Source organism: Talpa occidentalis, unplaced genomic scaffold, assembly GCF_014898055.3.
Source record: "Talpa occidentalis isolate TD23 unplaced genomic scaffold, MPIMG_talOcc4v2.1 talOcc4.4, whole genome shotgun sequence".
NCBI lineage: Eukaryota > Metazoa > Chordata > Mammalia > Eulipotyphla > Talpidae > Talpa > Talpa occidentalis.
This window is the reverse complement of record NW_023604295.1, coordinates 324,423-344,732: the sequence shown is the minus strand read 5'-3', so window position 1 is coordinate 344,732 and position 20,310 is coordinate 324,423. Positions and strand designations below refer to the sequence as shown.

The following is a 20,310-nucleotide window of genomic DNA, read 5'->3' as shown; positions in this document are numbered from 1 at the left end:
TCCCGCGGCCGCTCCGCCCCGCCGCCGCGCTGGCCGCCCGCCCGCCCGCCCGAGCACAGACCCGCGCCCCGCGGCTGCCGCGGCCTCTCCGCCCCGCCCCCCCCGGCATGCGGCCCCGCCCCTCGCCGCCAGGCCCCGCCCCGCAGTCCCCGCCCCCGCCGCCAGGCCCCGCCCGCAGTCCCCGCCCCCGCCGCCAGGCCCCGCCCCCGCCCCGCCCGCTGCCCGCGCCGCTGCTGCAGGAGCCGCTGTCCTGCCCGGCGGCCCCTCCCGGGACCCTCCGGCCGGTCCCCGCTGCCCGGGCCCGGAGGACGGGTGGGGGCCCGGTCCTCACCGGCAGGGGGCGGGCTGCGAGCCGGGGCGGGCGCCGCCTGGGCCAAAACGCGCTGCCCGCTGGCTCTGGTCGTCTGTGCCCCCCGCGTCCGAGCGCCTGACCCTCCCGACGAGGCCCCTCGCAGCCCCGGGCCGAAGGGCTCCCGGCCCCCCCCGACCCCCCCCCCCGCCGGGCCGCCGCGCAGGGCGCCTGGGGTGGCCGCCCCGAGCCGGCTCTGGGGCATCCGGCCCGAGGGCGTCCAGGGGCGGGGCCTGGCATGGCCGCCAGCACGGGTGCCCCGCTGGGCAGCAGAGGGCGCCCCGGCCTCGCCCGAGACGCGCTGGCGCTTCTCCCCGGGGGTCCTGGCTCCCCGCCGGCCCGCAGGGCAGACACAGAGAGGGCCCCAACCCTCAAGCCCTACGGCCAGCCGCCCTATCCAGTGCGGCCCTGGGGTCAGCCACACTCTTGTGGGGGCCACAGCTGCTGCAGCCACACAGCCCCCGAGTGCCCCCCACAACACAGCCCCCCGAGGGTGCCCCCAGCCACAGCTGAGCAGCCTGGCTGCAGGTGGTGGGCAGTGAGTGGTGGGCAGGCCTGGAGCCCACTGGCCAGGGCACTCCTGCAGGACACAGCCGTGGCCACGCCCTGCCCCCAGTGCAGCCCGCCGGGCTGGGACTGACCCCCACACCTCCCAGGCCCGGGGTCCTGGCTACCGAGGATGCAGCCTCAGGCTGAGCAGGGCAGGAGGGAGGGAGGGGCTGGGAACCTGCCACAGCCCCGGCCACACCAGTGTCCATCGCCCGGGAACCCCTGCGCGTGACCATGGGACTACTGACTCGTGTCCTGCGGTGACCCCTGCCCTGAGTCAGAAGGACCCAGTGGCGGGGACAGACCAGAGGGGCCTTGTCAACAGCTGCCAGCAGGACCTGGGTGGGTCCGGGGGCTACAGGAGCTTCACCCACACCCCAGGAAGGGGCACGTGACACCCACAGCCCTCGGGAGGGTGGGCCCTGACACCCCACTGCGTCGCCTGACCCTGGGTCCTGTCACCCCAGACGGGTTCCAGCCCCGTCTGCAGGCTCAGCGGTCATTGCGTCATCCTGAAGGCTCGTGGCCTCTCATGGAAGCCCCCGACTTCTCTCAGAGGAGGTTCCCCCCGGGGCCTCCTATGACCAGGGCAGCACCTGGCGCCCTGGCCCTTCACCCGCCTCCAGCAGACCCTGCCCAGCCTCCACGCACCCCGGCAGCTGTGGCCACAGCCTGGCCCGTCCCCGGGGGCCTCTCACGGGCCATGTGGCCTTGGGCTGCAACATGCCTCAGTTTCCCCATCTGGACGGCAGGTGGGCCAGGGCCGTGCCGGGCCCTGGAAGTGCGGTTCCAGCCCAGGGAGCTCCCTCAGGCTGGAGGCCTGGCCGCGGCCACTGCAGGGACAGCCCAGGGGCTCTCCGACCAGAGCCTGCTGAGGTGGCCACGCAGTGAGGCCCCGCCTCGAGCCAGGCCTGGGGTGACCGGAGCTGGGGGTGCAGAGGCCGCGGCTCCAGGTGCTGCAGCATGAACACGGTGCTGCAGACACGGGGCACACAGGACCTGGGGCTCCTCGTGGGGTGACAGGCCTGGGGCTGTGGAACCTGGTCTTCCCAGGCCGGCAAGGGGGTGTGGTCAGGGAGGTTGGGGGACCCACACCCAAGCAGGCACCACATCAGTCACGGGGGCTTCACCTGTCAGGGGGCTGACCTATGGGGCTACCCGGGGGTCACCCCTAGGGCACCTAGAGGCCAGTGTGGGGGTCTGGTGGGCCCCTCCTCTGCTGGCCCTCCACTGCCCCCGCGGACCCTGGGGCGCCCCTGCGTCCACCCTGCGGGAGCCCAGCCGCCCGCTCTGCGCCGGCCACGTTTCGGGGGAAGGGGGGCACCTCGGCTGAACGGGAGGGAGGCAGGGGCTGCTCCCGCGGCGCCCCCTCTCCTTTTGCCGCCTCCGAGGGGACAAAGGCGGCCTCAGTCCCTGACTCCTTCCTCCCGGCTCCTCCCGCTCTCCAGTTCCCGAAGCCCCGACCGCACCCAGGGCCGCGTCCCGCGAAACCAGGCGTGGGAGAGAGAGGAGGGGCCGTTCCCTGGGGACCGAGGGAGGGCTCCTGTCCAGGGCACCCCAGGTCCCGGCACCCCACGCCCACCAGCCCAGCCCCTCAGAGACCCGAGGTGTCGGCAAACGGGCCCCCAGGTGTAGATGTGCATGTGGGCACCAGGCACGGGTGGGCGCAGGTACAGGTACACGTGCAGGTGCACGCACACAGGCGCGCCCGCACACACCTGTATACAGCTGCATGCCCGCACACGCCTGTATACACCCGCACATGCCTGTATACACCTGCATGCCTGCACACACCTGTATACACCCACACACACCAGTATACGCCCACATGCACCTGCACACACCTGTATACACCCGCACATGCCTGTATATGCCCGCACACACCTATATACACCTGCATGCCTGCACACGCCAGTATATGCCCGCACATGCCTGTATACACCCACACACGCCGGTATACGCCCGCACATGCCTGTATATGCCCGCACACGTCTGCACACACCCGCACACGCCTGCACACACATGCACACTGACCACCTGCAAGCAGGGACACCCCTGCACACGCATGGGCGGACCGTGCACACGGACACACGCACCGAGACCACGGGGAGTCCTGCCCGGCCCTGCGCTCTGCAAGTGGAGCCCCGGCGCCCGCGCGGCCCAGCTCTGGGCGTCTCCAGGCCGGCCCCCCCCACAGGCCCGGGGCAGCCCCACTGCCTTTCAGACCCGCAGGCGACCCGTGCCCCCTGCACCCCCAGCTCTGCCCGGCCGACATCCCCCATCTCTTGAAGTCGCCTTTTGGGGGTGCCTGTGACACGGGCTCCCAGCTCGCCAGCGCCCCTGCGCCATGCAGGCCTGGGGCCGGGAGGACAGGGTCGGCCCGGCGCCCTGCCCCACCCCTTTCTCTCCAGCGAGGGGCTTCCAAGCCGCCCTCCCCAGCACCCGGACCCTGACCCTCGGCCAGGCCCCGCGAGGCCCTCCCAGGGGTGGCCGGACGCACGCGCGGCCCTCGGGCGAGGAGACACCAGAGCCCCTCGGACCGGAGCCTGCGAGCAGGTGGCGGTGCTGCGGCAGGCGTGGGGCCTCAGAGGGACCCCAGGGCGGCGCCCAGGACGGGCGGCTTCTGGGGTCTTCCCGGTTTACGGCCCAGCAGCTCTGCGCGCCTGAACGCTAGGAAACGCTGAGGCCAACGAGTGTCAGCTGCTCGGCCCAGATGGCCTTCTGGAAGCTTCCCCGGGGCAGGGGTGGGTCCGGCCACTCGGAGCCCACCGGGCGGGGCCCTGACCCATGCCGGACCAGGCCCCCAGCTCTCACCCTCCCCCAGCCCCCCGGCCCGCCCTCACAGACACATCCCTGAGCTTCAGGCGGGTGGGCTGTGCTTCCCGGAGGCGGGAACGCCGGACACTGCCCCAGCACAGCGGGGGGCGCGAGGGGGCCGTGGGGTGGGAGTGGGCCCGCAGGGCACGGGGCGGCGCGGGGAGTGGGGGCCGGGGGGCCGCTCGCCCGCAGGAGGATGCCTCCAGGGAGCCGTCTGGCTCCCACATTCCTTCCAGACGCTCACCCTGGATTTCGCGCGGGCAGGAGCCCTGCGGCGGCAGTGCAGGGAGTCACTCAGGCGGGCGGTGCTGGCCCGGCCCGGCCCGAGGGCTGGCTCCCGCGCCAGGCAGCGGGCGCGGGTGACTCAGCCCGTGGCGGGAGCCCCCCTCCGCAGGAGCCCCCTCCGCAGTCCCAGCTCCGCCCCTCCGCCCGCCCTCCGCCCGGCTGCAGCTGCAGGCGGGAGCCAGAGCCGGGACTCTCCCTGCCGCGCAGGACCTGCCCAGCTCCCGGCCACCGAGGCCATGAGGCCGGCCCGCGCCCTGCTGCCCCTGCTGCTGCAGGCCTACTGGGCCACCGCTCAGAATGGCCCGGCCACCCCGGCTGTCGCCTTCCAAGGTGGGTGACCACCGTGGGCTCTGCCGCCCGCGCCCAGCAGCGGCGGGGCAGGGACAGGCTGGACGCGAGAGCCGGGGGGACGGCTCCCCTCCCCGTCCCGGCGGCCGCCGGCAAGGCCCTGGCCGGCCACTCGAGCCTGCCGACTGCCGAGGGGTCCACCTCTGGGCCCTGAGAGGGGAGCCCCCTCTGCCACAGCCTAGGCCTTGGGGGTCCGTCCAGAAACACGCCACCTGGGCTCACACCCCTTTTCTGAGGCTCCTGCCCCCTGACCCTGTAGCTTAAATTCACCTTGGAAGCCAATGGGAGACGGTGGCCGCCGACCGGGGGATGCCCGTTTCCAGAGGGTTGGGGCTCAAACTGCAGCCGAAGGATCCTTAGGGCTCAGCATGGGGGAGGGGGAGTACCCACACCCACCCTCCTGGGCCCGGCTCAGGGGGTCTCTGGGCGCGGCTGGGTGAGGTGGCCCGGGCGGCGGAGCAGGCGTGAGTCTGGCCTCCCTCCCGCCACCCAGACTGCCCAGTGGACCTGTTCTTCGTGCTGGACACCTCCGAGAGCGTGGCCCTGAGGCTGAAGCCCTACGGGGCCCTGGTGGACAAGATCAAGGACTTCACCAAGAGCTTCATTGACAACCTGAGAGACAGGTGGGCCCGGGCGCACCCCTCTCCCCCAAGCCCTGGGAGCCCGGCCCCGGCCCGGCCCTGCCCGCGTCCTTGGTGGGCAGACGGGCTGGACAAGGCAGGCTGGCGGGCGGCACGGGTCAGCTGGGAGGGCCTAGGGAAATGTGGGGTGGAGGCAGGGTCCCCTGAAACCTGAGCGGGTTAGGGAGCTGCCCCAGGCTGGGGCCTCTGCCTGGAAGAGTGTCCTTTGTCAGCCACCAACGTGGACAGTCAGAACCCATATCCTGCGCCCCCCTGCGTCCCGAAGAGGGGCTGGGGGACTGCCAGGCTTGTTCCAGGTTTGGGGGCGCACACCTCACATGCTGGCTCATTCACTGCACCATGGGCGGGGCAGGACATGGCTTGCACCCGCCAGGCTCACCCCGCCCGCGCAGGCCCTGCCCCGTCCCTGCTGACCCACTGACCAGGCCCTAGGCTCCTGCCACCCTAATGCCAGGTCACGGGCTCTGGTGTGGTGGCGCTGCGGCGGGGTGTTGAGCAGCCATGTGGGCCAGGGTTGGCGCTGACTTGGCCTCCCTCAGTTTACCCTCCTGCAAAAGGGGGGCTTGTCCTGAGACTGGGCAGCCGGCTTCGCCAGATGGGCCCCAGCCCCCGCCAGCATCAGGGCTGTGGGTTGCGGCTGCCCCACGCCCAGGCAGGGACGCCTCAGGCCAGGTGCATGGGGGCAGAGGGGAGACCCCAAACCCTCGGGGCACCCCGGGAGGCCCTGTGCCCCCCACCCCATTGCTGCCCATGGGTCCCCCCACCCCGCGGCTGCTGCCCACGCACGGAAGCAAGTCCTGGCGCATCGCTGGCTCCTGCGGGCCCTCAGGATGAGGGGACAAGGTGGTCACTCGCCGGCGAGGCCGCCTGAGCACGCCCCGCCCTCACCCTGTGCGGGCCGGGGCCGGGGACCCAGCACCCCAGGGCCATCCATTCTGTCCAGCGGTGAAAGAGGGGTGCCGAGGAGGGGGGGCCGCGGGGCCGGAGGTGACCTGCTCCCGCCCCCAGGTACTACCGCTGCGACCGCAACCTGGTGTGGAACGCGGGCGCGCTGCACTACAGCGACGAGGTGGAGATCATCCAGGACCTGCGGCCCATGCCCCGCGAGCGCGACGCGCTCAAGGAGCGCGTGGGCAAAATCGAGTACTTCGGGAAGGGCACCTACACCGACTGCGCCATCAAGACCGGGCTGGAGCAGCTGCTGGTGGGGTGAGCGCCCGCCGCCCTCCGGCCCCGCCCCTCCGGCTCCGGCCCCGCCCCTCCGGCCACGCCCTCCGGCTCCGGCCACGCCCCTCCCCCGCCCCGCCCTCGGGCTCCGGCCCCTGCGCCCTCCGGCCACGCCCCGCGGGCCGCCACCCGCCCCACGCCCTGCCGGGGCCAGGCTCTGCCTCCCCCTCCTCCTCCTCCTCCCCCCCCTCCTCCCCTCCCCCCCCTCCCACCCCTCTCCCTCCCCTCCCCCTCCCCCACCCCCACCCGCGTGCGAAGGCCCCAGACAGAGACCTCGCCCGGCCGCGCTGGGACCCGCCCCGCCTGCCCGCGGCCCGGGACCCTCGCGGCCCCTCGGAGGTTGCGCCCGACCCCGGGCGCAGGTGAACGCGGGCCGAGGGGGCGGCCGCGCCGGCCACCGATGACCGGGAGGGGCCGGGCCGGCTGCCCCTCCCCGCGCCCCCGCGGCCGCGCGGCCCGGTGCCCGGCCCAGGGTGGACGGAGCCCCAGCCGCCCCCGCCGCGCCGGGCCTGTGCAGGACGCCCCGCCTCTCAAGGGGCGCGCGCACTTCCCAGGACCCCGCAAACGCTCCTTTTCTGCCTGAGACCGTCCATAAGCCGCCGCTCCCGGCCCCACACACTGGGGGGGGAGCAGACGCGCGTCCCGGGGAGCAGCAGGCGCCTGCGCACCCCACCCGGCCCCCGGCCCCGCCCCAGACCCGCTGGCCCCGCCCCAGACCCCCCGGCCCCGCCCCCAGACCCGCTGGCCCCCCCCGGCCTGGCCCCGCCCAGACCCGCCTGGCCCCGCCCACCGCCCCGCCCCGCCCCGGCCCATGCAGCTCACCGCCGCCACCCCCAGGGGCTCCCACCTGAGGGAGAACAAGTACCTGATCGTGGTGACGGACGGACACCCCCTGGAGGGCTACAAGGAGCCGTGCGGGGGCCTGGAGGACGCCGTGAACGAGGCCAAGCACCTGGGCGTCAAGGTCTTCTCCGTGGCCGTCAAGCCCGACCACCTGGTAGGGCCGCGCCCCGCCGCGCCCTCGGCCTCACCCCGACCCGTCACCCCTGACCCCTCACCCCTGACCCCCTCACCCCTCACTCCTCATCCCCTCACCCCCTCACCTCTCACCCCTCATCTACTCACCCTCTCACCTTTCACCCCCTCACCCCCTCACCTCTCATCCACTCACCCCTCTCCTCTCACCCCCCCACCCCCTCACCTCTCACACTCTCACCTCTCACCCCTCACCCCCCTCAACCCCTCACCTCTCACCCCTCATCCCCTCACCTTCTCACCCCCTCATCCCCTCACCCCTTCAAATTCCTCACCCCCTCACCCCTCATCCACTCACTTTTCATCCCCTCACCCCCTCACCTCCACATCCCCTCACCTCTCACCCCCTCACTCCCTCATCCCCTCACCCTTTTAAACTCACCCCCTCAGCCCTCTTCCACTCACCTTTCATCCCCTCACTTTCTCACTCTCTCACCCCTCATCCCCTCACCTCTCATTCCCTCACCCTCTCACCCCTCATCCCCTCACCTCCTCATCCCCTCACCTCTCATCCCCTCACCCTCTCACCCCCTCACTCCCTCATCCCCTCACCCTTTTAAACTCCTCAGCCCCTTCCACTCACCTTTCATCCCCTCACCTTCTCACCCCCTCACCCCCTCACCCCCTCACTTCTCATTCCCTCACCCTCTCACCCCCTCATCCCCTCACCCCTTCAAACTCCTCACCCCCTCATCCCTCTTCCACTCACCTTTCATCCTCTCACCCTCTCACCTCCTCATTCCTCATCCCCTCACCTCTCACCCCCTCTCCTCTCACCCTCTCACTCCCTCACCCCTCTCAGCCCCTCACTTCTCACCCCTCATCCACTCACCCTCTCACCTCTCACCCCTCCCCTCTCACCCCCTTACTCCCTTACTCCTTCAAACTCCTCATCTCCTCAATCCTTCACTCCCTCACCTTTCATCCCCTCACTCTTTTACCCCCTCACCCCTCACCCCTCATCCCCTCACCCCTCGCCCCTCAACCCCCTCCACCCTCACCCCCGTCACCCCTGTTCTCATCGCCTCCCCAGGAGCCACGTCTGAGCATCATCGCCACGGACCACACGTACCGGCGCAACTTCACCGCGGCCGACTTGGGCCAGAACTCCGACGTGGATCTGGCCATCGCCCAGACCATCGAGACCATCACCGACATGATCGTGAGTGGCCCCGCCCCGCCCGCCCCGCCCGGACCCGGTGGCCGGGAGCAGACGTTCATTGGGCTCCCCTTTCGCTTTTCAGAAAAATAACGTGGAGCAAGTGGTAAGGCCCCTCCCCACGGCCCCCTGCCCGCCCCACCCCCACCTACCCGGGGCTCGGGCCAGGCGGCGGGCTGCCCCGCCCTGACCCGCTCTGACTGCGGCTGTTCCCTCTGCAGTGCTGCTCCTTCGAGTGCCAGGTGAGTGTCCCACCACACTGCCCCCCGCTGGGCTGACCGTCCACACTGCCCTGCGCCCCTGGGCTGACCATCCACTCTGCCCTGCCCCATCTGGACTGATTATCCACACTGCCCGGGCTGACCATCCACACTGCCCTGCCCCATCTGGCCTGACCATCCACCCTGCCCGGGCTGTCCACCCACACTGCCCTGCCCCATCTGGACTGACCATCCACCCTGCCCGGGCTGTCCATCCACACTGCCCTGCCCCATCTGGACTGACCATCCACCCTGCCCGGGCTGACCATCCACCCTGCCGGGGCTGACCATCCACACTGCTCCACCCCGCCTGGACTGACCATCTGCTCTGCCTGGGCTGACTGTCCACATTGCTCTGCCCTGTCTGGGCTGAACATCCACGCTGCCCGGGCTGACTGCACTGCCCCACCTGGGCTGACCGTTCCTCCTGTCCTGCAGCCTGCCAGAGGACCGCCAGGACTGCAGGGTGACCCCGGGTATGAGGTGAGTTGCTCTCAGGCAGTGGCCATCACACTGGGCTGGGGCTTTGCAGAGGCACCTTGTCGGACAGGTGGTCCAGCCATGGGGAGAGTCCCAGCAAAGTGACCCTGGGCCCTGGTGGTGGCCAAGGGCTGAGGGGGGCCTGGTCAGGCCTCTTCCCGGGGAGGGCACCCATCCTTCCTGAGGGGGGCTTCCCTCGTGGCTGGGCGCCAGCAGAGGGAGACGGGATGCACACTTGGGGCCCAAGGCCGGGTGTGGCCAACGGGGAGACTTGGAGTTGCTATGTTTGCAACGTGGGTGATGGGGCATGAGCGCCCTGACTGCTGGCTTCTCCTGAAAGGCCCCGGAGCCTCAGGGTGCCTCCTGGGGTGCCGCCTCACCTCCAGCAGGGAGCCCTGTGCCACAGCAAGAACGTGGTCTAGGGCGGGAGGCGGGAGGGCCCAGGGCCCCAGCCAGCCATGGGGCAGCCCCACAATGCACCCCGGGGGGTGGAGGAGCAGACAGCCCCCCAGACGGCGCGGTCACAGGGGCTCCTGACAGCTGAGGCGGGGGTGCCAGCTGGAGAGCACGCTGACCTTGACCTCCGCACTGCAGGGAGAGCGAGGAAAGCCGGGGCTCCCGGGAGAGAAAGGAGAAGCGGGAGAGCCGGTGAGTGCCCACCCCGGCGGGCGGCGCTGAGAAGCCTGTGGCCACAGAAACCCCTGGAAGGCGGCCGCTTCCGGAGCCCGGTGGGCGGCCCCACGGGTGCTGGAGCGGAGGGTGCCGGGCACAGCCACACCCACCACCCTCCAGGCCTCCCGGCCAGGCCTGCTCCTAGGGGCCCCGCCTCCCCGGGGGGAGACCTTGCCTCCCCGGGCGCTGGCTGCAGACGGGCTGCTGCCGGGGCTCCCGCCAGGCATGGCCAGCAGCCCGGCCGCCGCTCGGCGACCGGGTCTCGGTCCTCTGGGCCTGAGCGGGCGGGGGCGGGGCGGGGGGCTCCCCAGAGGTGTCTGACTCGCCCTCCTGTGTTCCAGGGACGGCCCGGGGACCTCGGCCCCGTCGGCTACCAGGGCATGAAGGTGAGTGCCCTCCCCGCAGGCGGCAGGGCAGAGGGGGAGGGCCCCGCGGTGGGTGGCCCAGGGCGAGGGCCGGCAATGACGCCTCCCCTTCTGTTTGCTGCAGGGAGAGAAGGGGAGCCGGGGGGAGAAGGTGAGCGAGACCCACCTTCAGGACACGAGCGGGGGCCGTGGCGGCGCTGACCCCCGATCCCGACGACCACCGCGGCGTGGCGGCCCCAGGAGGGCTGGGGGGCTGGCCGGCACCCACGCAGGGAGCAGGGAGGGGGCGGCGGGTACTGGGGACCCTGCAAGAGGAGGGCCGTGCCCTCACCCGCTCTTCTGTGTCCCCAGGGCTCCAGGGGGTCCAAGGGCTACAAGGTGAGTGCGGCAGGTGGGGCCGCGCCTGGCGCGGGCGGGCGGGCGGGCGGGCGGGGCGGCGGCCTCCCGTGACCTTCCTTCCGCTGCACCTGCAGGGCGAGAAGGGCAGGCGCGGCGTGGACGGCCTGGACGGCGTGAAGGTGAGCAGGGGCGCATGGGGCCAGCCCTGGGAAGCACCGGCAGCAGTGCCCACGCCAGCTCACGGGCGGCAGGGCGGCCTCGCTGGGCGGGGCAGGGGACGTCCGGTGGGCCCCGCCGCGGGGCAGCTGGCCGGGCAGGCTGCAGGCGGGGGCCAGGGCAGAGGCTGGGCCCCAACCCCTCGCTCCTTCCAGGGCGAGACTGGCTACCCGGGCCTGCCGGGCTGCAAGGGCGCACCGGGCTTCGAGGTAAGTGGCTTCCTCCGAGTCCTCAGGCGGGCGGCCCCCAGCGGCCGCGCCAGCCCTCCGGCTCCCACTGTGGGGTGCGCCCTGACCCCCGCGTGTCCTCCCCAGGGCCTCCAAGGACCCCCCGGGCCCAAGGGCGATGCGGGTGCATTTGGGCTGAAAGGAGAAAAGGTCAGTGGCAGGAACCCGGGGGGAGGGGAGCTGGGGGCCCTGGGGGGGCATTCCCGAGCAGCTTCTCCCAGCCCCCAGCCCCGGGAGAGAGGCCTGGCTGGGCCTGCGGGCCTCGGCCGGGACGGGTCCGAACCCCGAGCAGCAAGGGGAAGGGATCCGGGCGGGTCCGCGTCAGGGTGCAGCCCGGTGTCCGCGGGTGGCCGGCCAGGCTCACTGCCCCAGGATGGGCCTGGGGTGGCCTCCCGCAGGCTGAGTCCGGCTGCCGACCCCTCTGACCTCCCAGGGCGAGCCTGGAGCCGACGGGGAGCCCGGGCGGCCGGGGAGCACGGGGCCTCCGGGAGACGAGGTGAGTGGGCACGGGCCGGGCGGCTCAGGGAGGGCCGTGGGACCCGCCGCTCAGGGACGGGCCAGCCACACTGTTCTCCCCCAGGGCGAGCCAGGAGAGCCGGGCCCCCCCGGAGAGAAGGGAGAAGCCGGAGATGAGGTGAGAGACCTGGCTTCGCCCCCACGGGCCGGTTCCCCAGACCCACCCCAGTAACGCTGTGTCCCCCCCAACCCAGGGAAACCCAGGACCGGACGGGGCCCCTGGAGAGAGGGTGAGTTTCTGGGCGCTCCGGGCGAAGCCCCCGCGGCGCAACCTGGGCCACCTGCCCGGGGCCTGGAAGGGCAGTGTCAGGGGGGCGGGCCCCGGCCTTGAGCCCTCCCGCGCTGCAGCTCGCCCCGCTTCTCTCCACATAGGGCGGCCCCGGGGAAAGAGGACCCCGGGGGACCCCCGGCCTGCGGGGCCCCAGAGGAGACCCGGTGAGTCTGGCGGTGGGCAGGACGGAGGCCAGGCGGGGTCAGGCTGAGAACCACGGGCCACGGGGCCCTTTGCCCCTAGTGCCGGCCCCCCCGCCCCCCCACCCCTCCCGGCAGCCAGGCCGCCAGCCCAGAGCCGCAGCGGGCAGAGGCCCCAGTCCCCTTCCCGCCGGGCGCCTGGACCGCGAGGGGCGCCTGGGACCTCGCGCTGGGGGAGGGTCATTCCCTTCTCGCCGGCTGCAGGGGCGCGCCCGGCTTCGGCCCTCACGCTCGCCGGAGACGCCCGCCGGGACCCTCCGGGCCCTGCCCACGCCGCCCTCTCTAGAGTAGCCGTCTTCGTCGGAACTCGGAGAGCAGGAGCGCGGGCTCGAGCCCCGGCCGGGAGGGACAGGCCGGCGGGGTGGGGCCGGGAGGCCGAGGCGGGGCCGCTGCTGTCCCCAGGCCCCCCCCGTACCCCCCCTTCCCCACCCCACAGCCCCTTCCTCATCCCGAGCCGCGAGGCTGTTCGGCCCGAGGTCGTCAGGGAGAGTGTGCCAGCCTGGCACTGCCCGGAAGGCGGCACGGACCCCAGCCCATCGCTCAGGCCTCCCGCCACAACCTGGGTGCCGGCCACATGGCCCCCCACGATTGCCCAGATCAGGCCGCAAGTGCTTCTCCGGGCCGGAGCCCGGCGGGCCCAGTGGGGGAGTGAGCTCAGCTAGAGGCCACGTCACAGGCAGGGAACAGGTTTCCGGGCGCCACCCTGTTCTCTGGGGCTCCCCAGGGCCCCACAGCCTTGCCGGGGTCAGCGAGGGCCCTTGAAGCAGGGGTAGCAGGCTTCACCCCCAAGGCCACCTGCCAGCGCCCAGAGGGGGTCCACGCCCAGGCCCCACGGAGGTCCCCTGGAGAAGAGCTGGCCGGGAGCTGCCTGGCCTGTGGCCCGCCGGCCTCCTCCCGGCCTGCTCCGCGACGCCAGGCCGTGTCTCACCAGCTTGTCCCCCCACAGGGCGACGCTGGACCCCAAGGTGACCAGGGACGAGAAGGCCCTGTTGGCGTCCCCGGGGACCCGGTAGGTGGGAAGCCCGCGGTAGACGAGGGTCGGTCTGGAGCGGGGTGCTCCCGGCGCCTCACGGCCACCCGAGGGGGGCGCCCGGGCACGGTGAGGCTGCCTGAGCCCCAGGTGGGCGCCCTGCTGGAGGTTCTGCCGGCTCAGACAGCGGTCCAGGGCGGCGACCTCCCAGCTGCACCTGGCGATGTTGGGGGTCCAACTCTGCGCAGACGTACGGGCCCCCCCACAGACCTTGGGGCAGCGGGTTTGCTGTGAATGAGGTCTGGGGGATGGGCCTGAGGGGACCCCGGGCAGCGACCCCGGGCAGCGCTGAGGACATGTGAGCAGGCCAGCGTGGCGGGGGTCTGCTCAGACCAGGCCTCTGACCGCCCCTCCCCCGTGCCCCCTAGGCGGGGCGGGGCTGCGGGTCCCAGAGGTCCACCTGTTGACTGTGGGGCAGCCTCGCCCGCCGCCTGCCTGGCTTGTGGGTCTGTGGGGAAGCAGGGACAGAGCCAGCCCTCGAGACAGGCCCTGGTCAGGAGGCACCCACCTCCGAGTTGGCGCGGCTGGTGGCGAGGGGGCCAGGCGGGCCCTGCGCCCCCTTCCTGGGCCTGGCTGGACACCTGCAGGGCCCCACATGCCTGCGCCATAAAGGCCAGGGAGCCGCCTCCAGGGGGCGGAGGCGCGGGGGCCGGCCATGGGTCCAGCAGCTGTGCTCCTCTCTCTGCAGGGCGAGGCCGGGCCCCTGGGGCCTAAGGGGTACCGAGGTGACGAGGGGCCGCCGGGGTCCGAGGTGAGCCGGGGGCCCTGCACGCACACGGGTGCACCTTCACCTCGGTCCACGGCGCGTGGGGCTCTCAGCAGCCCGGGGAGCGGGAGTTGGAGACAAGCCGCTGGCCGGCATGGGGATCCCCTGGCTTGGCTTCCACCACTTTCCTTGCGGGTCACGTCTTACGAGTTGGGGTTCACATGGTTTTTGTGATCACCGTGAACGCTTAAGCCTCAACACTTCTCAAATCACCCTGGACCTGCCAGCAGCTGCCTCGCCCCTGATGGCGGGGGCGCTCCCTGCTGTCCTCAGTCCCCGGGCAGCCCCGGGGTGTGCCGGGCCACGAGTCCGGCCACCCCTGTCCCCCCCACTCCCGCCAGCAGCAGGGCCCGAGCCGAGGCCGCTGGCTGAAGCCTGCTCGGCTCCTTGCGCTGGGCTCAGCGCCTCCCCCGCTGACACTTCATTTTCCCAAACCCCTCAGGGTCCCAAAGGAGCCCCAGGACCTGTCGGACCCCCAGGAGACCCCGGGCTGATGGGTGAAAGGGTGAGTGAGGGTCCCATGGGGCTGACACCCTGGGCCGAGGCCCTGGCAGCCACGGCCTATGGGCAGCGCCTGCAGAAGGACCCGAGGACCGCGGTCGGCAGCTGGACAGCCTCCCCGAGCCGCGGTCATGGGGCCCAGGGGTGCCTGGCACGCCCCACCCCGAGGTCCAGGGAGGCAGCAGCAGGCCCACGGGGTGGTCTGCCCATCCGGGGCTTCAGACTGGTGGGTCCCAGCAACCAGAGTCGGTCCCCTTCCCCAGGGTGAAGACGGCCCCCCCGGGAACGGCACCGAAGGGTTCCCCGGCTTTCCGGTAAGTGCCCCAAACCCCACCCCACCCGCCTCCCTCCGCCAGGCGCCCGCCTCCCCCAGAACCTGGCTGACTGTCCTTCTCCCGCAGGGCTACCCCGGCAGCAGGGGCCCCCCCGGGATAAACGTGAGTACCCACCGGCATGGCCGCAGTAGTGCCCGCACACGCGGTGTCGCACGCGCACCCGCAGCATCACACATGTGCACACAGCATCGCACGCACACACAGGAGACAGGATACACGCGTGCATGCACAGACACACAGGCTGGATGCGGGGGCCTCCCCGCGCCTCCCCCCTCCCCAGGGCTCGGTGACAGCGGGCCCAGGCGGCCCCGGGGACGCACCATCTCCCCTAGACCTTGAGGCCCTCAGGCTCGCCCTCGGCTGCTCCCCGTTACCTCTGACTCTCCTTGGAAGGGCGGGGCTGCCTGTGGCCCGCGACCCGGTCAAGCTGACTTCAGACCCGTTTCCAAAGAGGGGAGCGGCTGCTGAGCCTCCCGTGGGTGCCGGCGCCCCCCAGTGACCTCACCTGTCACCTGCAGGGCACGAAGGGCTACCCCGGCCTCAAGGGGGACGAGGGAGAAGTCGGGGATCCTGGAGACGACGTAAGTGCGGAGGCCGAGGCCGCTCTGCTCAGCAGGGGTGGCGAGACGGCGGGCGGGCGGCGGGCAGTCCCACCTCGTGTGGGTGACGCTGTGCTCTCTCCCCAGGACGACACCCCCGCAAAGCAAGGTCCCAAAGGGGCCAAGGGGTACCGGGGCCCTGAAGGCCCCCAGGTGAGTCCACTTGGCCAGCCGGGCCTGGGCGGGGCCCTGTGGAGGGGGCTCTGGCGGGTGGCAGGCGAGGTGGGAGGAGCCACAGGGCTGGTGCCCAGGGAGGGGCGGCGAGAGTCCAGATCAGCCTAGCTGGGTGCCCATCCACGGCGCCCCATTCCCCCAGGCGCCCCTCTTCCTGGGGCAAGTGTGCGTGGCCCAGCAGATGGCCCCTGGCGCCCCGATCCGGAGGGGCTTGTGGGAGAGCAGACACTCGTGCAGCCTGGTGCTGGGGTGCGGGTGGGAGGAGGGGTCCGCACAGGACAGGGGTGGGGGCTGGGGGCCTGCCCGGCCGACCTGCAGTTCAGGAAGCAAGTGGGGTACAGGGCAGCCTACAGCCCTCCCCTCCTGTCTGACAGGGCCCCCCAGGACCCATGGGACCACCTGGGCCGGACGTAAGTGGATGTCTGGGGGGGGGCGGGGGGCACTGCAAGGGGTCACGGGTGCCTGTGTCCTCGAGGCGCCTCCCTGCGCTGGCCTGGGGGGGCACCAGGCAGCCTGGGAGACGGCCTGCCCCGTCCTGCCCAGCCGCCCACCGCCCCTCCCCTGCTCTGTCCCCCCAGGAATGCGAGATCCTGGACATCATCATGAAAATGTGCTGTAAGTGTCCCCCACGGCTGCCCTGCGGGGGGGTGGGGGCGGGTGCCCCAAGCGAGCTCTGGGCCGCCCCCCTACCCATGCTCCGGCCCCCGCGTCCTGGCCGCTGGCCCAGGCCGGGCAGGCCTCCTGCCTGACGCCTGTCTCTCCTCTCCCCAGCGTGCTGCGGTGAGCGCCCCCCCAGCGGCCTGCACCTGCGCTGAGTACACAGGGCGGTGGGGCGGTGCCCTCCTGAGCCTCACGCCGCGGCGGCCCGGCCTGCCCCGTCCCCTCCCACGGCTGACCGCCAGCCGCAGGCAGGCTGGCTGGGGCCGCGGGGCTCTCGAGGGGTCCCGCAGCCCCTTGGCTGACCCTCAGCCGCCCCCGCCCACAGAGTGCAAGTGCGGCCCCATCGACATCCTCTTCGTGCTGGACAGCTCGGAGAGCATCGGGCGGCAGAACTTCGAGATCGCCAAGGACTTCGTCATCAAGGTCATGGACCGCCTGAGCCGGGACGAGCTGGTCAAGGTGAGACCTGCCAGCCCCACCCGGCCCCAGGGGGGAGCGGGGCGGCAGGGGCCGGCAGGGGGGCGGGCGGGAGAGGGGGCGCTCCTGACCGCGGCGGGGCGCCCCAGTTTGAGCAGGGGCAGTCGAGCGCAGCCGTGGTGCAGTACAGCCACAACCAGACGCAGGAGCACGTGGAGCTCCGGAGCCCCGGCATCAGGAACGCCCAGGACCTCAAAGAGTGAGCTCCCCGCCTGGGCCGGCAGCCCAGCTGAGCCCTGCGTGGGCCCGCCCGCCCCTAAGCCTGCCCCAGCCCCAGCTCTGGCTCTGGCCCAGCCCTGGTGCCAGCCCCACTTTACCTGGACGACCCTGACCTGCCCCCACTGAGAGAGCGGTCGCCCCGCAGAGCCATCAAGAAGCTGCAGTGGATGGCGGGGGGCACCTTCACGGGTGAGGCCTTGCAGTACACCCTGGATCGGCTGGTCATATCCAGAAACCAGAACCCCCGCGTCGCCCTGGTCATCACCGACGGCCGCTCGGACACCCAGAGGGACCCCACGCCCCTTAACGTGCTCTGTGGCCACGACATCCAGGTGGGCCCGCGCCAGGTCCCCGCCCGCGCCGCCCTGCCCCGCCCCCCAGGCCCCGGCCCGCGCCCACCGCCAGCACCGCCCCCCACAGGTGGTGTCCGTGGGCATCAAGGACCTGTTCGGCTCCAGCGCCAGCTCCGACCAGCTCAACATCATCTCCTGCCAAGGCCTGGCCACCCCGGGCCGACAGGGCATCTCGCTGGTGAAGGACAACTTCGCGGACCTGCTGGACGACAACTTCCTGAAGAACGTGACCGCCCAGATCTGCATAGGTGGGCGGGCCCCGCCCCACCTTCCCCCGCACCGGGACACCCCGCTGCCCACCCCCAGCCCCCCCCTGCCGGCCGCCCCCAGCCCCGGCCCCCACCAGGGCTCAGACCCCCGATAGCAGGCCGGGGCCCTCCCTCGCGGCCTCAGGTGCGGGCCGTGGCCCCGTCGGATGCGGTGAGCGCACGCGGGGAGCGGTGCAGCGGGGCTCACCTGCGCTCAGGGCACCGCGTCCCGCTGGGCCAAGTCCACGGGGCAGGCATCGGGCCACCGGGCCCGATTCGCGTCCCCCAGGGGCGGTGGCTGCTAGCCACCGGCAGGGCCACGGCCCCCCATGGGCTGGGTGAGGCCCACAGCCCAGCGCTCCGGCCTGCAGGGCGCGGCGCCTTCCAGCAGGCAGTGGCAGTGGGCGGGTCAGGCGCGTCCCCAGGGCACAGGCCCCAGCCTTCCGTGGCGGCCCCCCCCCCCCCCCCCCCCGCTCACCCCGTGGAGGTCCTGCGGGCCGGGGTGCGGGCCCGGCTCACGACCCTGGCGTCTCTCCCTCACAGACAAGAAGTGCCCGGATTACACCTGCCCGAGTGAGTGCGGGGCTCGGCGTGGGGGCTCGGGCGGTGGCGGGGCGGGCCCGGGGCGGCCGGCGCTGACCCCCGGGCCCCTTGCAGTCACCTTCTCCGCCGCCACCGACATCACCATCCTGCTGGACGGCTCGGCCAGCGTGGGCAGCCACAACTTCGACACCACCAAGCACTTCGCCAAGCGCCTGGCCCAGCGCTTCCTGACGGCCGCGCGCACCGACCCGGCCCACGAGGTGCGCGTCGCCGTGGCCCAGTACAGCGGCCCCGGCCAGCAGCGGCCCGGCCGCGGCGCCCTGCAGCTCCTGCAGAACTACACGCTGCTGGCCAGCACCGTGGACGGCCTGGACTTCTTCAACGACGCCACGGATGTGAGCGACGCCCTGGGCTTCGTGACCCGCTTCTACCGCGAGGCCTCCCCGGGGGCTCCCGTCAAGCGGCTGCTGCTCTTCTCCGACGGCCACTCGCAGGGGGCCACGGCGGCGGCCCTGGAGAAGGCCGTGCGGGAGGCCCAGCGGGCCGGCCTGGAGATCTTCGTGGTGGTGGTGGGCGGCCAGGCTAACGAGCCCCACCTGCGCATCCTGGTCACGGGCAAGGAGGCCGAGTACAACGTGACGTACGCGGAGCAACACCTGTTCCGCGTGCCCAGCTACGCGGCGCTGCTGCGGGGCGTCCTCTACCAGACCGTGTCCCGGAAGGTGGCCATGGGCACGCGACCCGCCCACCCGGCCGCCTGAGCCGCCCCCCTGGCTGCCGTCCTCTCGGGAAAGGCCAGGAATGGGGAGCAGGACGCGGCTGTGCGCCCCTCCCGCCCCCCCAGGCCCTGGGGGGGCTGGGGCTGCCTGCCTCCCCCCAAGGCCCCCGGTGGATTTTCCTCAGGAGCCCTGGGGAGTCTCTGTTCAGGGATTCATGGGCTTGAGGCCCCACACAGCCCGCCAGGAGCCGGCCGGTTCCGCTTAGGCGAGCCAAGGCCCGAGGGAGTGTGGGGAACCCCCACCCCGGTTCCTGCCATGGCCCCAGAGCTCAGGACCCCCAAGACCAGAGCCCCGAGGGGCTCCTGCCAGCCTTGCCCCTCAGAAAGGTGCTACCAGCGGAGCCTGCGGCCACTTGCCCAAGCACCGCAGCGTCCCTGAGGCGCGGCCACCCGCCCTGGCCTCCCTCATGAGGCCCCTCCCGAGGCCGTTTCACTCCTGCCCGCGTCTCCCTGACCCGGCCCTGTGGGCGACTTCTCCGAATAAAGGTCCTCTCGTCCCCGTGTCGTCCCAAGGCGTCAACCTGCGGCCGCCCGCTGCCCGGGAGGGGCTTGGAGGCCCCCCATCTGTCTGGGGGACGGGCCCGGAGACCACCCACACCCGGAGGGCCCTGACATGAGAGCACGATACAGAAGCAGATCAGGCCGGGGCCCCCTCAAGGGCACTCCCCGGCCCCAGGAGTGCACCCCCCACCCAGGGCGGGCAGGCCCGTCCAGATCCCGTGGACAACAGCCCCAGGCAGAAGGAGCGCGTTCCAGGGGTTCCCAGAGACCCCGAATCTCAGCCTCTGATACCAAGAGAGCCAGACCCTGCGCCCACCCACCGGGCCCCATCCTGGCCACACACTGGATGACCGCTGTGTGCCACCCACCCACCCCAGACACGGCCCCGCGGCCTGGGGTCCCCCAAGTCTGGGAGGGCCCCAGAAGCCTGGGAGGGTCCCCGCAGCCCAGGAGGGCCCCTGCAGAGGAGTGGCCCTCCACCCCCACCTGTGTGGGGCATGACCCTCCCCCTGCGGTCCCCAGGGCAGTGGGGCTGTGGGGTCAGCCCCTCCCCACATTGCCGGCACCCGACACCTCGGGCACCTTGGGAGAGACCCGGCCCCAGAGGACGGTCTGCGGCCCTGCCCCGAGGCAGGGCAGGTGGGAGCCCCTGGCCTCCGGGATCCCTGTCCTGCGGGCTGCAGGGGGCCTCGTCCCTAGGAAAGGCGGTCCTCTGGGAAGGGGCGCCCCGGTGGGGCGAGCCACGGCCCAGGACCCACGGGAAAGCAGGTCGTGAAGGAGACCCCAGGCCGGAGCCGGGCCCGGTCCGGGAGGCCGCACCGCGGCAGCTGCGGGCGGGGCGGGGAGCGCCCTCCCGGGGCCCCTCCCGTCCACCGCCCAGGGGAGCGCCCCCTGCTGTGGCGCGGGGTGTGCGCTGTGTGCGCGGGGTCTGCCCAGACGTGCTGACCCGCCCCGTGGGTCCCGACACGACGACGTCTTGATTGCGGGAGACTCGGCGCTCCCAGGAGCTGGGCAGCCGTCTCCGGGCAAGGACACGGGTCTGCTCGCGCGAGTGGAACAGGGGCGCTGCTGGGGGCACGGCTGGGGGCGCTGCTGGGGGTGGCGGGCAGGCTGCTCCCCTGCGCCGGTCTACACGTCTACACCACAGGCCGCAGGCACCCGCTGCCTGTG

General features: G+C 72.6%; 1 protein-coding gene across 1 annotated transcript; it reads left to right on the top strand.

Annotated features, from left to right (window-relative positions):
- The first annotated feature begins 4,191 nt into the window (after positions 1 to 4,191).
- On the top strand, positions 4,192 to 19,160 carry COL6A1 (collagen type VI alpha 1 chain). Its single transcript, XM_037524848.2, has 35 exons — positions 4,192 to 4,330; positions 4,842 to 4,971; positions 5,998 to 6,198; positions 7,054 to 7,213; positions 8,285 to 8,413; positions 8,496 to 8,516; positions 8,632 to 8,652; positions 9,109 to 9,153; positions 9,745 to 9,798; positions 10,164 to 10,208; positions 10,312 to 10,338; positions 10,539 to 10,565; positions 10,661 to 10,705; positions 10,898 to 10,951; positions 11,057 to 11,119; positions 11,403 to 11,465; positions 11,550 to 11,603; positions 11,680 to 11,715; positions 11,858 to 11,920; positions 12,903 to 12,965; positions 13,675 to 13,737; positions 14,195 to 14,257; positions 14,517 to 14,567; positions 14,655 to 14,690; positions 15,107 to 15,169; positions 15,275 to 15,340; positions 15,736 to 15,771; positions 15,940 to 15,976; positions 16,133 to 16,141; positions 16,347 to 16,480; positions 16,588 to 16,697; positions 16,863 to 17,049; positions 17,138 to 17,318; positions 17,862 to 17,891; positions 17,976 to 19,160. Exons 1-35 carry the CDS (start codon positions 4,237 to 4,239, stop codon positions 18,620 to 18,622), a joined length of 3,108 nt encoding a protein of 1,035 aa, XP_037380745.1. The 5' UTR covers positions 4,192 to 4,236; the 3' UTR covers positions 18,623 to 19,160.
- Positions 19,161 to 20,310: the final 1,150 nt, after the last annotated feature.

What these genes read in the sequence shown, in the direction of transcription:
- COL6A1 (XM_037524848.2), top strand. Translation starts at nt 4,237, where the DNA reads ATGAGGCCGGCCCGCGCCCTGCTGCCCCTGCTGCTGCAGGCCTACTGG. An exon ending in CCGTCAAGCCCGACCACCTG is followed by an intron (nt 7,214 to 8,284) that starts GTAGGGCCGCGC and finishes TCGCCTCCCCAG; the next exon opens with GAGCCACGTCTGAGCATCAT. An exon ending in CCGGGCTGATGGGTGAAAGG is followed by an intron (nt 14,258 to 14,516) that starts GTGAGTGAGGGT and finishes CCCCTTCCCCAG; the next exon opens with GGTGAAGACGGCCCCCCCGG.